Source organism: Plecotus auritus (genome assembly GCF_963455305.1).
Source record: "Plecotus auritus genome assembly, chromosome: 5".
Taxonomy (NCBI): Eukaryota; Metazoa; Chordata; class Mammalia; order Chiroptera; family Vespertilionidae; genus Plecotus; species Plecotus auritus.
Window position 1 is genome coordinate 167,745,171 of NC_137776.1, and position 15,160 is coordinate 167,760,330.

The following is a 15,160-nucleotide window of genomic DNA, read 5'->3' on the forward strand; positions in this document are numbered from 1 at the left end:
AGAAAAAAAAATTCCTTACAATCTGCACCACATCCCTCCTCTACTCCTTTTCAGTAACCACTAACTTTGCTATGTATCTTTTTCTAGACTTCTTTACTATGCATGTAAAATAGGTGGGTGGGTATAGCACGAGGGTAGATTTTAAAAAATAGGTCAATAGATGCATCACTTGAAGAGATACTTTGGGATATTTGTTAAACAAAATGAAATAATATCTACATAATGTTCTCAACTTACTTTTTACCTCTCAACAATGTTATATTATTTTATGGAAAAATGCATACACTTAAAAGACAAAACCAAAACTAATCTTTAATACATCTGTATTTCCAACAATCCAATCTACCATATTGTGTAAAAAATGGAGCCTGTTCAAACACAATGAAAAGTTTTAAAGGAAAGTATTTTGATACTTTGAAACAAAATAAACTTCTTGAAAGAGGTATCAGGAAGATATAGTTATAAGCAGCATGAAGGAATTTTAGACTTGGGGAGAAGGTTAAGAACATTCTAGTCCAACTGTCTTATTTCACAGAGTCCAAGGCCTGGCAAGGTTAAGTGAGTATTCCAAATTCAGAGAATCAGCAAGAGGCACTCCTCCTGTATGCTACTTCGCATGCCCCTTAGTGGTAAGCCATTCCCAACCACCACCACACACAGATATAGTTAGCTTATATTTCAACAAACAAACTATAGATACAATGAAGTTAATTTCCTTATTCTGTTATACCTACTTGTATGGTTTCTTAGGAAAGAGAAAACTACAATGCATGGAACCTTTTTATAAAGCTTTATTTCCTTATCCACATTCAACTGTCTTTTAGCATGTTATTATACTAAGCATTAAAATAAATTTAGAAAAGAACTATTCCATAATTTGATTTTTTTCAACCATCTTCAATTTTTTTCTTTGCACATGTCATTTTTAAAATCAGTGCACATAACATTTTGTATTCTGCTTTATTAATTAGCCAGTATTTGGAGGCAATTTCCATGCTGCTTTATTTTTATAGAGGCCCGGAGCATGAAAATTCATGCACTCAGCGGGGGGCCGGGGGGTGTCCGTCAGCCCAGCCTGCCCTCTCTCACAGTCTGGGAGCCCTCAGGGCATGACCTACTGACAGCTTAGGCCTGCTCCTCGGAGCAGGCCTCCCCTCTGCAGGAGGCGACCCGGCCAATCAGGGGAAGGCGCCACCCCCATCACCCTGCCACTGCTGCTGCTGCTGGCCACCACGGCTGCCTGACCTCGGCCCTCACAGCCGCCATGGCTTTGTCTGAAAGGGTATTCCGGATTGCGAGAGGGTGCATGCCAGGCTGAGGGACCCTCCCTCCCACCCGCCCACCCCCGCCCCCCCCCGCGCCGTGCACATGAAGTTCGTGCACCTGGCCTCTAGTTATAGATAATTACCTGGCAGATATATAATATTCCATATAGATACACACCAGTACTTTAAATTCATTACCTAGCCAAAGGTCTCACTTCTTATTGTAATATTCCTAACCCCTTCCAGTTTTAAACTGCTTCTCCAAACAGCTTTTCTTCTTTGTCTGATACAGAATTCTGCTTGTAAGCAAGCTGTCCTTATTACAAATTAGTTATATTTCATAATCTCATAAGCTGAATGTTTCATTACATAAAATCATAAAAGAACAAATACGTGCTGAGCAATTTAGAAATCTAGCCTCTTTCCAATTCTGAGAGTTTAAAAGAAATGTAGTTTAGCCCTGGCCCGTTTTGCTCAGTGGATAGATTATCAGCCTGCAGACTGAAGGGTCCTGGGTTCAATTCTGATCAAGGGCATATGCCTGGATTGCGGGCTCAGTCCCCAGTAAAGAGCATGCAGGAAGCAGTCGATCAATGATTCTTTCTCATCATTGATGTTTCTCTCTCTCCCTCTCCCTTCCTCTCTGAAATCAGTAAAAATATATTTTAAAAAATAAAAATTAAATTAAAAAATAAAAGAGATGTAGTTTACCTTTGCTTGCTTTTCAATTCTAGGTCTGCTGCTGTTGCCACACTGTGGCGAGTGTCACTCGAAGCAATCACCAGGTGGAGAACAGCCTCGAGTTCAGGCACCTGCTCAGCTTCTATGAATTTCACGATACCCAATTTGCACTGTGGATAAATGGAGGGAAGGAGAAACAGTGATCAGAGAAACAAAGAACACCAACCAAAAATACTGTTTAACATTATCAGTATGGCCCTAAACCAAGGATTAATAGTAACAACAGTAGCAGCTCCTATTTAGCCAGGGACTGTACTAAACCATATATAGACATGATTTCATTTAATCCCCACAATGAAAGAGGCATTATTATACCCGTTTTTCAGATGAGGAAAGTGAGGCAAGGCTTAAGAGATTAAGACACATAGTTAGCAAGTGATGAAGGCAGGATTCAAACCCAAGTCTCTCAGATTCCAAGACAATTATGATACACAGCCTTCCTACTAGGATACACAGCCTCTCTAGAATGACAAAACCTTGAAGACAATTAGGCTACCCAGCCTCTCTAAAATCACAAAACCTTGAACTGAAGTCCAAATTCTGAGCCTCCAGGTAAGAATGGTGGTTTATTAGAAATAAAGTTCTTCATGGATATGACATTTCAAAAGGAACTAAACTCACATTCCTTGAGTTCCACTGTATTGTTAAAAATATTAATTCTTGTCCTCAATATACTGACATTCTGAAAACAATCTGATTTGAAATGTACTCTAGTCAATGCAAGTGAATTTCTATTCAAACAGCATTCAATGTAAATAACTGGCTAAAATGAAACCCAGACTAAAGAGACATTCTGCTTAGCACTTCATGTAATGTAAAACAGCTATGAGTCTCACTAAAAATAAATATACGTGGTAAGTAAAACTTTATCTTTACCTGAAGAAATCAGTTACATAATAGTTCTTATGCATATGAAATAAGACTGATACAACTTGAAAGTATTAAATGACAAAGGATGCAATTTAAAAAGTTATATAAATATCATAAAAATGCCTGCCTTCCCTCCTCCTTTCAATATAACTTACTTGTAATAAGAGCTACAACAGAGAAGAGTCAAACATTTACTTAAGCCATTAAAAGGACAGGTATGAGAGTCAAGCACACAAAAAATGTTCAAAGAAAACTAAAAACAATACTAATGTCCATCAATAGAAGACCATGTGGCTTATATGTAATTAAATTATATACAGAGAATAAAAGGGATGGCATTTTTTTTAAACTTGATATACTGTGAAATAAAAAATATGAACTACAAATAATGTATTATAAGTAAAAATGTATAGTGTAAAATTGTATTTGTGTGTACACACTCACATACACACACAGAGCATGACAAAGTAGGTGGCAGGATTCCAGGTAATTTTTCATTTCTCTTTATAATGTTTTGGACTAACTGAATCTTTAAATTATCATTATTTTTATCAAAATAAAAGCTGTTTATCTGGCAGAAAACATGTAAAACAAAAGAGATTTAAAAATTAGAGGAAAACAGCTTTCATCCTGTTCCTTTCAACCCTAGATTATGAAGCTGACCAAAGGCATACAGAAAACCTTAGAAATGAGCAAAGAATGACCAACATCAGACTGCAACTTAATGTTAACAATTGTTCTCCACCACTTACAGCTTTAGCCCTCACACAGACCTAGATTCAAAGCCTAGTAGTAGAAGTGAGACCATGGTGAATCCCAAAACCTTTTACCAATGGAAATAATTTTTATACCTCATCGGGTTGCTGTGAGGATTAAATGAGATAATGAATTCAAAGTACTCATCAGTATAGTGCCTGTCACATAGTTCACACTCAATAAAGAGTAGCTTCTGTTACTATTTACCTTTATTTCTTACTTACATCATGGCTGAAGGAGAACAAAAAAAAATCCATAAAACATGAAGAAGTAAATCTAATTTAACATAGCCCTCACTGAACAAATCATTCTATAAATTTGAGTGGCAAGAATGTCCCACTTGCCTTTTCCCCTCTCATTGGAACACTGTTTTGACCAGTGGTCACTCACATCCCCAAAAAAGAAAAGGATCAAATCACTTAGACTGCCATGGAGATAAAGAAAGGATTGGAAGACGAACCCAGGTTGCTTGAATTCCAAAATAATTACATACTGATCTCATCTGTTCTTCCCTGAGGTGCCTGATGACACAGACACAGTGAGGCACCTTCTCTGTAGAGCACCAGTCTTTTTAAAAAGCTGCTCAGAGAACATCTGTGTCCTGTTTAAATCCAGAATAAAATTCTTAATGCCATTTTTTAAATTCCCAGGAAGAAATATAAAAGGGAGTCATGCTTTCTCCCATATTGTCACTTCTGAGTACAGGTTCCTCACTATACACAAAATGTACAGCCCTAAAAACACTAAATAATGTAGGATAATTTGTATTTTAACTGCAGCAAAGCAGCTAAATAATTATTAAACCCATAATTTAAAACTAAAGTAAGTTAAATATACTCAATTCAAAAGTGGGCTATATTTCATAGTTGAAATATGTAAGCAATATTAGAAACACTGAAAAAATCCCACTCCTCCCTTTCCCTGGGGCTTTAACAAGTAACTGACATGATGAGGAGTACACATCACATCAACTGCTCCTTCAAACACGTTTCAATAGAAAGCCTGAACACACTGTGTGGCACATGCCTTCATGGACTTCACAGGGGCGCATGTTCAGGGGTAAGTTGCTTTATGAATAGACAGTATGTGATACCTGTTCCAACTGTTCAGGTGTCCATGGGTTATCACCAATAACTCGTTTAGCTGCATAAAAGCTCATTCCTGGGGGAGGCTGTGGTATGCCAGAACTTCCCCCACTATTTGAAGAAGAACCCTGTGCTGAAGATGAATTTTGGCGACTCTGGGATTCATTTAACACGTATCTGGAAAGGAAACAGAAATTTTACCCCTCTCTATAAAAACACATACAAACACATGCATATATAATACACTCACTTATATACCTTCCTCTCACAGAATTCTGCTAGAAGAATAAACACTTAAAAGTAAAATTTCATCATAAAGAAAAATGTTAAAGGTATCTAAAAAAGGTACTACATCTTCAGCAAACTGACCATAAGAGTACATCTGTTCAACTTGGTTACAAATAAACTATAGTAGTTACCAACAATAAATATATTTTGTTCATTCTCAATCTATAAACTATTGTTCTAAGAGCCACTGTGGACCCACTGCATTTTGAGTTTTTAGTTGAAAAATACAGAGAAATGTTTGTTGACTTTGGGGGGGGGGATAAAAAAATATTGCTCTATACTCAAAGCAGAGAATATTTTAACAGTCATTTCTATTGCTGTTAAGTTGCAATTCACCTTCAATTCTCCTTGAACTCCTTATGTCCCTGCATTACAAATCCTACTAAAACCACTTAGCACACAAGCACATAATGTTCCCAAAATAAAAAAGATCAAAAAGCTCAAAGAAAGAAGAATCAGCTTTCCCATTGTATATTCAAAGCCCTTCACAGCTATTATTTATTTAATTTATCATCCTATTTCATTTTTAGCTTCTATAGATTAAAAATGAGATTTCTGGTAAATTCATTTCGATCCAATTGAATTGGTATACCTCATCTACAAAATTTCTATGTGAAAATTAATTCAAGTTCCTTCAGACTCTAAAAGTATATGCTAACAAATCATCAGACCGAATACTAAATAAAATACCTATTACAATAACTAAAGAAAACATTCAGAGCTTGATAGCATAGTAAATTATACTATACTAGCTGCCCGGTGCACAAAATTCGTGCGGCGGGGGGGGGGGGGGGGGGGGGGCAGTCCCCTCAGCCCAGCCTGCACCCTCTCCAATTCGAGACCCCTTGGGGGATGTCCGACTGCCGGTTTAGGTCCGATCCCTGGGATTGGGCCTAAACTGGCAGTCAGACATCCCTCTCACAATCCTAGACCGCTGGCTCCTAATTGCTCACTTGCCTGCCTGCCTGGTCGCCCCTAACTGCTCCCCCCCTTGCCGGCCTGATCGCGCCTCACTGCCTCTGCATGCTGGCCTGATTGCCCCCAACTGCCCCCTCCCTGCCGGCCTAGTTGCTCGTAACTGCCCCCCCCACTGGCCTGGTCACCCCTACTGCCCCCCCTGCCGACCTGGTCGCCGCCAACTGCCCCCCTCTGCCAGCTTGGTCGCCCCTAACTGCCCCCCCTGCTGGCCTGGTCACCCCCAACTGCTCCCCCCTGCTGGCCTAGTCACCCCTCACTACCCCTCCTGCCAGCCTAATCGCCCCCAACTGCCCCCCCTGCCAGCTTAATCGCCCCCAACTGCCCCCCCTGCCGGCCTGGTCGCTCCCAACTGCACCCCCCTGCCAGCCTGGTCGCCTCTTACTGCCCCCCCTGCCAGACTGGTCGCCCCCAACTGCCCCCCTCTGCCAGCCTGGTCACCCCTAACTGGCCCCCCCGCCACCCTGGTCGCCCCCAACTGCCCCCCCTGCTGGCCTGGTCGCCCCACGCAGCCTGCTGTTCAGTCATTTGGTCATCCCTCACTAACCCCCCTGCCGGCCTGGTCGCCCCACACAGCCTGCTGTTCAGTCGTTTGGTTGTCCCTCACTAACCACCCTGCCGGCCTGGTGGTAGGCAGCCATCTTGTGAGGGTGTGAGGGTTACTTTACATATTACCTCTTTATTATATAGGAGGATTACTTACATGCCATATTCATTCAATTTCTAAGTTCATCTTTTTAAATTAAAAAAAAAATTGTTAAGGAATCACTATTTTTATATAAACTATGCAAACTCTCCATGGTAAGAAAAATGTGAAGAATCACTGGCTTATGTAACTAAGTCAAATTTGGATTTCACAGTTTATTTACCAAAGCCATCATCACCTGCCAAATCTGACTGCCTCCTGATATAACAAATATAAAAGGAAATTTTCATTTACTTCTAAATTATAGCAAGACTGGTGGCAATAAGTAAATCAATCAATAATTACTGAACAGCTAACACTGTACAAAACATCATCCTAAATACAAGAGAGAGGAACACCAGGAGGTAAGATTGAGTCTCTGCCATCTGTAGCAAGTTGAGACAATAAGACAACACATGTCACAATCTGACATGTTGTCAGATGACATTAGAAATGATATGACAGAGGTAATGGAAGTGACAGGTAGAGGTTAGTAGAAGTGTCTGAAGGTCCATAAAATAAAGCCAACTAAACTAGAGGGGTAGGAAGAGAGCAAACTGGAGAGGAAAGAAGCCATACAGCATGAACTCTTATGTCCAGACTAATATGGAGGCCCACATGTCAAGTTTGGTGTGTATATTGTAGTTTTAATCAGGAAAGAAACATAATGTAACCAGTATTTGAGAAAAATATCTGGCAGCAGGGCAACCTAGAAAATAAGCTAAAGCAGATCATAACTAGGGCACCAAGCCAGGGATCAGACCAGGCCAGGGACCACTCTTGACCTCGAGGAGCTCCCAATCTACTAGAGAAAATGGACATGTCACCTATGCAATAAAAACACAAAATGGCAATGCGTATAGATGGGTGATTACTGATAAACATAGTTGACATCTCAGCTACTTTGAGATGCTTTTTCAAAGTGGATTTTTGGCTGTTGTTTCTTTCAGTATTCCTTCTTTTCTTCCTTTGTTCATGGGGAAGCATTCTAAGCAAAGAACCGTATTCTCTTAAATCACAGAAAGGCCTGGACACATAAGAGTGCATGAAGCCTTGGCTGGGTGGCTTAGCTGATTACAGTGTCACCCCGTACACCAAAAGGATGGGGGTTCAATCCCTGGTCGGGGCTTGTAAGGGAAGCAATCAATGTTTCTCTCTCACATCGATGTTTCTCTCTCCCTCTCTCTAAAATAAATAAAAACATATCCACAGGTGAGAATTAAAAAAAGAAAAGAGTGTACGAATACATGAGTGCATGTATGACTGGAAAACACAGCCCAAGGATTTTAAGGTGTGTTTTAAACATCAGGAAACTATGGCAGTGTAGAAAGTTTTGAAGAGTGGCTGGTGAGAAAGTGAGACAAGAGTTGGAAAGAGCCAATACTAGACGGCTGCAAGGGGGAATAGTCCCAGGATACATCAAGGAGAGGGAGGAGGTACTGTGGAACTGACATTGTAGCAACCAGGAAGAGAAGAGCTGGAGGCAATTTATAATTGTATGCGTACATGGCTAAGAGAACCATCACAGCATGTCACATAGTCATCACAGGCAGTAAAGAAGAGGGACTATTTTTATGGGAAAAGACTGATTTTAGCTTGAACAGGTTGAATATGAAATCAAACAGCAACTCCACACCTATAAGGTCAATAAGCAGTGGGGCTGGAGTTCAGAAGAGGTCAGGGCTACAGCAAAACACTGAGACTCATCCATTTTCAAGTGAAAGGCGAATAGTTAACTCCACACAGGTAAAAGCAGTCATTAGCAAGGTTGCTTTGTTTTGTTTTCATTTCTTTAACTTACCCATAAGGCATCAGAAGGACATCTAGCATGAAGTCCAAAAGCAGCTGCACAGTCTTTGGTTTCTCAGCAAGATTAAACGGAGAAGCTGATTTTGATGATTCAACAGGGTATTTCATGTGAAAAAGGGTTGGTATTAAAAGATGCATTAAGCTGAAAAAACAATCACATTTAATGCAACTACTTAAAAAACATGGTTTTTATACATGAAATAATAGACAAAACAAATATCCCATAACAAAAAGTGGCAATAGTAGCAAGAGCCACTCATTTCAATACCACTAATGTACGAAGTCCTAATCTAGGGACTGGCCTAGATTTCCTTCTTATTGAAAGTTCAGTATATTGAGTGTTTATTGGCATTTAGCCCATCTGGCTCATCACCAGAAGCACCAGAAAAAAAATGTACATAATATGGGCTCAGTGTTAATATCTGTCAGCACAAGAGATTTTATATTAAATCTTAGGTAAAGTTTAACTTATAACATGTCCTTTTGATAATTTTTTTTCCTTTCCACGGTTAATTAAAATAAAGTTATGCTAAAGGTAAAGCAATTAAAAATCCATCATGTCAATATTTGAAATATAATAAAATTTCCAGTGGGAATTTAAGTAACACAGCTTCAATAATTCCTTCTTTCACAATACCTTTTGCTATTCTTAAAACACATGAAAAATGAGCTGAAAACATTATTTAACTCCCTCTTCCCTCCACAATTTCGTGATGATTCTCACCACTACATATCTACAATACAGAACTCTGGGCTAAGCCTAGAAATGAAGGATGTTGTCTAAACCTTTTTACCTCTCCAATTCCTGTATTAATACAAACAAGTGATCTGTCCCTTAAGAAAACTGCTCTCAAACTTTATATCATCCAAGACAGACATGTTTTGAAGAAAAGTATTTTATAACTAATTTTTACAGTCACAGAAAATTAGTTGCTTCAAAATCACTGACCAAAAAAAATGTATTTAGATTGAGAAAAATGTTGTTTGCTCTGCACATTTTTCAATATGCTATTAAGAAGTTTTATAATAGTATCAACAGAACATTAATGGTGAGTTGAGGTAACATAATTGAGGAAAGCATACCTATCCTGTTGTGGCTGAGGCTTCCCTTCCATTGCAGTAAGAAGCGTAGGGGCCAGTTCACATTGTTTTTCCACTGGTAGGCGAGGATAGCCCATCTTAACATAAATTATAGTAAAATTCTAAAGCAACGCAAGAAAAGCAAGTGAGTGCGAAGGAAATAATCTAGGATTTCAACATAAACATATTGATAGGAAGTTATAACAAAGAAATCGCATCCTCCTTCCATATGTTATCACATGTTTATTTCAGCTTAACCAACTATTATATTTCAGGATGATGGCAGCCCCACATATTCAAAATGCTTGCTTTAAGATGGGCCTCATGTGAGGGAGCAACACCCAACCAATACACATATATATATATGTTTTTACATATATATATGTGTGTGTGTATGTGTGTGTGTGTGTATATATATATATATATATATATATACATACACACACACACACACACACACACACACATATATATACACACACACACATATATATATTAAATTATCACCTGGTATATTTTAAATATATACTATTTTATTTGTTAAGTATGACTCAATAAAGCTGGAGGGGAAGTACTCATATATGCAATTACTTTCACTGAAAATAATAAAGTAACATTTGACCTATCTAAACCTACATATTACACATTAGCATCAGATCTACCAGTTTGTTGCATTCCCTTCAAGCTAAGAAGAGACCACGTGTTAAACTAGGCTGCCCTTTCTCAACTGCTCTATTACTAAACCAACCTTAGTATATTACAGTACTCTAGTTCCTCATTCACAACTGACCAATGGTGATGAACCAAGGGAAGCTGAGTGCTGACAGCATGCTTGCATCACTATAATCCATGTGAATGCCTCATTTTAAGCAAACCCATAAATGCATATCTGGATTTACACATAATATAAAGATCTGCTTTAATGAAGGATTCTTCACTTTAAAACTGATTTCTTAAGGTCATCCCTTTATTTTTTTCAATTTTAGTTTACAATCAAGATTTCTGTATTAGTTTCCGGTGTACAGCATAGTGGCTAGACAATCATATACTTTACAAAGTGGTCCCCCTAATATTTAAAGCACCCACTTGGCACCATACACAGTAATTACAATATTATTGACTATATTCCCTCTGCTATACTTTACATCCCTGTGACTATTGTATAACTGCCAACTTCTAGTTCTTAATCCCTTCAATAAGGTTATCCCTTTCCTTTAAAGCCCTTCCTATTTGGCAATTTTACTGGCTCAAAATGTTCCTCTGTGCTTAGAAACAGGAACATCTGTAATGGAGCTGTATGTCCAGAGCAGGCACAGACAAGAAGTCTGGACCAGTAGGTGGCTCCAAAGGTCTGAAATCCAGATGTTAGATTCTGCCTCAATGCTAGAAACTACAGGGCCTGTGAAAAAACATTACCTGTCATCACACAACATTGTTTTATGTTTAATTTTCATGAAGACAACAATTCAAGAGGAATATTTCTTACCAACCTCAATTTAATCATTTTAAAAGGATACCTTTCTGAATATATCATACTAGAGGCCCAGTGCAAGGATTCGTGCATGGGTGTGGTCCCTCAGCCTGGCCTGCACCCTCTCACAATCCAGGACCCCTCGGGGGGATGTCGGACTGCCGGTTTCAGGCCAAAACCAGCAGTCCGACATCCCCCTGAGAGATGTAGCAGTGCCGCAGTGACAGGCGGCTGGGAAGGAGCCCCAGCCAGGGCCGGGCGCAGCTCCTCTGCCACTCATCCCAGCCCCACTGCACCTGCCGCCGCTCGGTAGCACTGCCACCGCTTGGTAGCACTGCCACGGAGGTGGGAGAGGCTCCCGCTGCCACAGGTACGCTCACCAGCCGTGAGCCTGGCTTCTGGCTGAACAGCGCTCCCCTGTGGGAGCGCACTGACCACCAGGGGGCAGCTCCAGTGTTGAGTGTCTGTGCCCTGGTGGTCAGTGCGTGTGGGTCGACCAGTCGTTCTGGTCGTTCGGTTGTAATGGTTGCTTAGGCTTTTATATATATACTAGAGGCCCGGTGCATGAAATTAATGTATGGGGGTGGGGGGGGCGGTCCTCAGCCTGGCCTGTACCCTCTCCAATCTGGATCCCTCTCACAATCCAGAACCACTGGCTCCTAAGCACTCACCTGCCTGCCTGCCTGATGCCCCTAATTGCTCTCCTGCCTGCCTGATGCCCCTAACTGCTCCTCTACCAGCCTGATGGCCCTAACTGCTCTTCCCTCCTGGCCTGCTCCCCCTAACTGCCTATCTGCTCTCTCCTCCTGGCCTAAACCCCGTAACTGCCCATCTGCTCTCCCTTCCTCTCTGTGCCTTCAGACCCTGGCACAGGAGTGCTGACAGCTCTCTGCCAAGGTCCCGCCCCCGTCCTGATGCCCCCCTCCGGGCCGGGCGGCGCGGCAGGCCTGCACGCACCACCACGGGGGGGGCCGCCCTTGGCAGCAGCCTCATGTCCCGGTGGCGCAAGTCCCTGCCCACCAGTTCCTGTGTGCATGCAGCCTGTTGAATGGTCGTGACTGGGACACCGTTAGGACCAATTAGCACATTACCTCTTTATATATATATAGACTAGAGGCTAGATGCATGAAATTTGTGCAAGAGTACGCCTTCACAGCCACGCAGCTGCCTCGATCCCTCCCTCGCAGCCGCCGCGGCTGCCTCCATCTCTTTCTCGCAACCACGGTGGCTGCCTGGATCTGTATCTCTTCTTGCCATTTTACCCTTTTTTCTTCTTATATTATCTTTTATTCATGCCTATGCTACATAACCCTTCTCTTCTCCCTATTCCGATTGACCTCATATAATTTTTTACTAGGAATCAAATCATTCTTTTATAGATCAAAATATCTGACAAGTCATTTCACCAACATTCTTTTGCCCTATGTAAAAGCCCATGTACGATCCTGTTCCTACCATTTTCTTAATGGTAACAGTTCCCCTAGATCAATACTCAGTGGTAAAACAGTGTGTCATTTAAAGAAAACATCCCATACTTCATTTAGAAATAGTCTATGGTAAAAGTCTAAGTTGCCAATATACTGATGACATCTAGTAAAAGTTATGAAAGAAAATTACAGTAAATCAGAAAATATTCCAAGATAACACTCACTGTGACAAAGGAAACTGCAGCAGGGTCCTGGTATTGAACCAACAGTGTCTCTATGGGGAGTTGTATTTTGGGGCGGCTTTTTATACGCTTATTCAAATGGACCAACAGTTCCATTACCTAAAATACAGAGAGATATAAATTGAAATTACTGATCATAATTCATTTCTCAGGCATTACTTATCTGAGAAATACAAAACAAATTAATTTCTCAGATAGTACTTATTTGATAAAGTGGCTACTTTGTTGTCTTTAAAATTAAATTTTACATCCCAGAAAGGGAGTATAAAATATCCCCCAAGAATCCATGCATCAGAATTTTTTACAATAGTAGTTTCATTAGCTTTATTTTTTTTCTTTTTCTTGATTCTAGAGAGAGGAAGGGGGACAGAGGCAGAGAGCAAGAGAGAGAGAGTAGGAGAGAAAGAAAGAAAGAGAAAGAGAGAAACATCGATGTGAGAGAGAAACATCGATTGGCCACCTCCCACATCTGCCCTGACTGGGGATCAAACCCGAAACCTGAGTATGTGCCCTGACCAAGAACCAAACCCACACCGTTTAGTGTACAGGATGATGCTCCAACCAACTGAGCCACACAAGCCAGGGCTCCTTGCACCAGAATTTTACTAATGAATTTATTTTTACACTGCCCTTTGGTTAATCAAAGTTGAGATGGGCCTCTACTGAGGCACAGTCCCCCAGAACACCTGTGAACAAATGAGTGAGACACAAAATGCTATGGACTGAATGTCTGTCTCCACAAAATTCGTATATTGAAGACTAAACCCCAGTGCGATGATCTGGAGAGGTAATTAGGTTTGGATGGAATCATGGGGCTTGAGCCTCCATGATGGGGTTGATATCCTAATAAACATATAAAGAAATTAGAGTCCTCTCTCTTTGCCACGTGAGGATACAGAAAGAAGGCCACCTTCTATAAACCATGAAGAGTTCATACACGAAGAAACTGACCATACTGGCATCCTGATCTCAGACTTCTATCCTCCAGAATTGTGAAAAACTAATGTTTGTTGTGTAAGTCACCTAGCCTATGGTATTTTGTTACCCAAACTGACTAAGACATACCATGAATACTACACAAAAAAAAAGAGAGAGAAATGTACAAGAGAAATACACATTGGGTTTCCAGAAGAGAAAGTACCTGCCAGATCAAGGACTTCAGAGAAAAAGGACAAGAACACCACTCCTAAAGATCAGATAAATTTCCAAGCACAGAATCAGTTATTAGGAGGCACACAGGTTGAAAATGATATTACACACTGCATCTGACTGAAACACAGAGTGGTAAGATAAGGGCCCAAATTATGTAAGGTATTGGGTAAAATACTGAGGAATTTTTACTCTATTCTGAAGACCATCTGATTCTACTAAAGAGTTTTAAGTAATGACCAGCTTCCTCTCTCTTAAGTGGGAAAGACAGCAGAAAAAGAGTTTGTCAATTCCCAGAGAGAGAAAGAAAGATAACAGAGGCTCATGTCAAATGGCCCCAACCTTACCATAAAAGTGAGACTATCTTGCTAAGAGAGGAGCACAGAAAAACTCGTGCAAAGCATTTTGCATTCTTTGTTCTCATCTGATTCTTACAATAACCAGAGATGTGATACTGTCATTTCCATTTTACAGGTGAGGAAACAGAAGCTCAGGGAAGAAGTAACTTATCCAAGGATATGAACCAGCAAGTGGAATAGTCAAGATTTGACTCCAAGGTCCATATATTTAACTTCTTCAAATGCTGATAGCTGAGTTCAATACATCTAAACTAAAGAGCCTGTCAGGATGAAACATCCTTAGGACTGCTGATACCTTAAAGAAACCCAGAAGTTTGCATTACCATGCACACTTCCTCCAAACTTCTTACCTAGTCCAGATCTATGGATACAGCTGATGACAGGGAAAAGAATCATAAGGAAGCATACAAAGGAAATAGCCCTCTTCTGACAATCTAATGAATCTAAGTTGATTCCTAGAAAGACTGGAAAATTATTATTGATAGTGATAAACAATTGTGTGCACAATTACATGCTTTATTTTTAAGGACTTTTTTAAAATATATTTTTATTGATTTCAGAGAGGAAGGAAGAGGGAGAGAGAGATAGAAACATCCATGATGAGAGAGAATCATGGATTGGCTGCCTCCTGCAAGTCCCCTACTGGGGATCGAGCCCACAACCCGGGCATGTGCCCTTGACTGGAATCTAACCTGGGACCCTTCAGTTCTATCCACTGAGCCAAACCAGCTGGGGCAGGACTTTTTGTTTTAAATGAATTAACTACTTATTTTTCTTCAACCAATTTTATCACCTTAAATATTAATTTCATAATTTGGTTGTCTACAGTCTAGAGTTCTCTATAAACCCATAAAAAAATCAAGGAATCAGCTGAACCAGTTTGGGCTAAATAGATAAAAATTAACTTCTGCAGTAAGCCTATAAAATTACCAACCTCAAGTATATATTATTTTGGCCA

At 40.3% G+C, this 15,160-nt stretch overlaps 1 protein-coding gene across 5 annotated transcripts in view; it reads right to left on the bottom strand.

The window, feature by feature from the left end:
* ECPAS (Ecm29 proteasome adaptor and scaffold) overlaps positions 1 to 15,160 on the bottom strand; it is a 107,522-nt gene that overhangs the window by 64,066 nt on the left and 28,296 nt on the right. For 4 of the 5 annotated variants that reach the window (XM_080667174.1, XM_080667177.1, XM_080667175.1 and 1 more), the window contains 5 exons: positions 12,677 to 12,793; positions 9,558 to 9,676; positions 8,467 to 8,616; positions 4,726 to 4,894; positions 1,977 to 2,116 (listed from right to left, as the gene is read on the bottom strand). In XM_080667174.1, coding sequence (XP_080523300.1) covers positions 1,977 to 2,116; positions 4,726 to 4,894; positions 8,467 to 8,616; positions 9,558 to 9,676; positions 12,677 to 12,793 — 695 coding nt within the window. The remainder of the gene's footprint in view (positions 1 to 1,976; positions 2,117 to 4,725; positions 4,895 to 8,466; positions 8,617 to 9,557; positions 9,677 to 12,676; positions 12,794 to 15,160) is intronic. The other variant, XM_080667178.1, reaches the window with a different exon arrangement.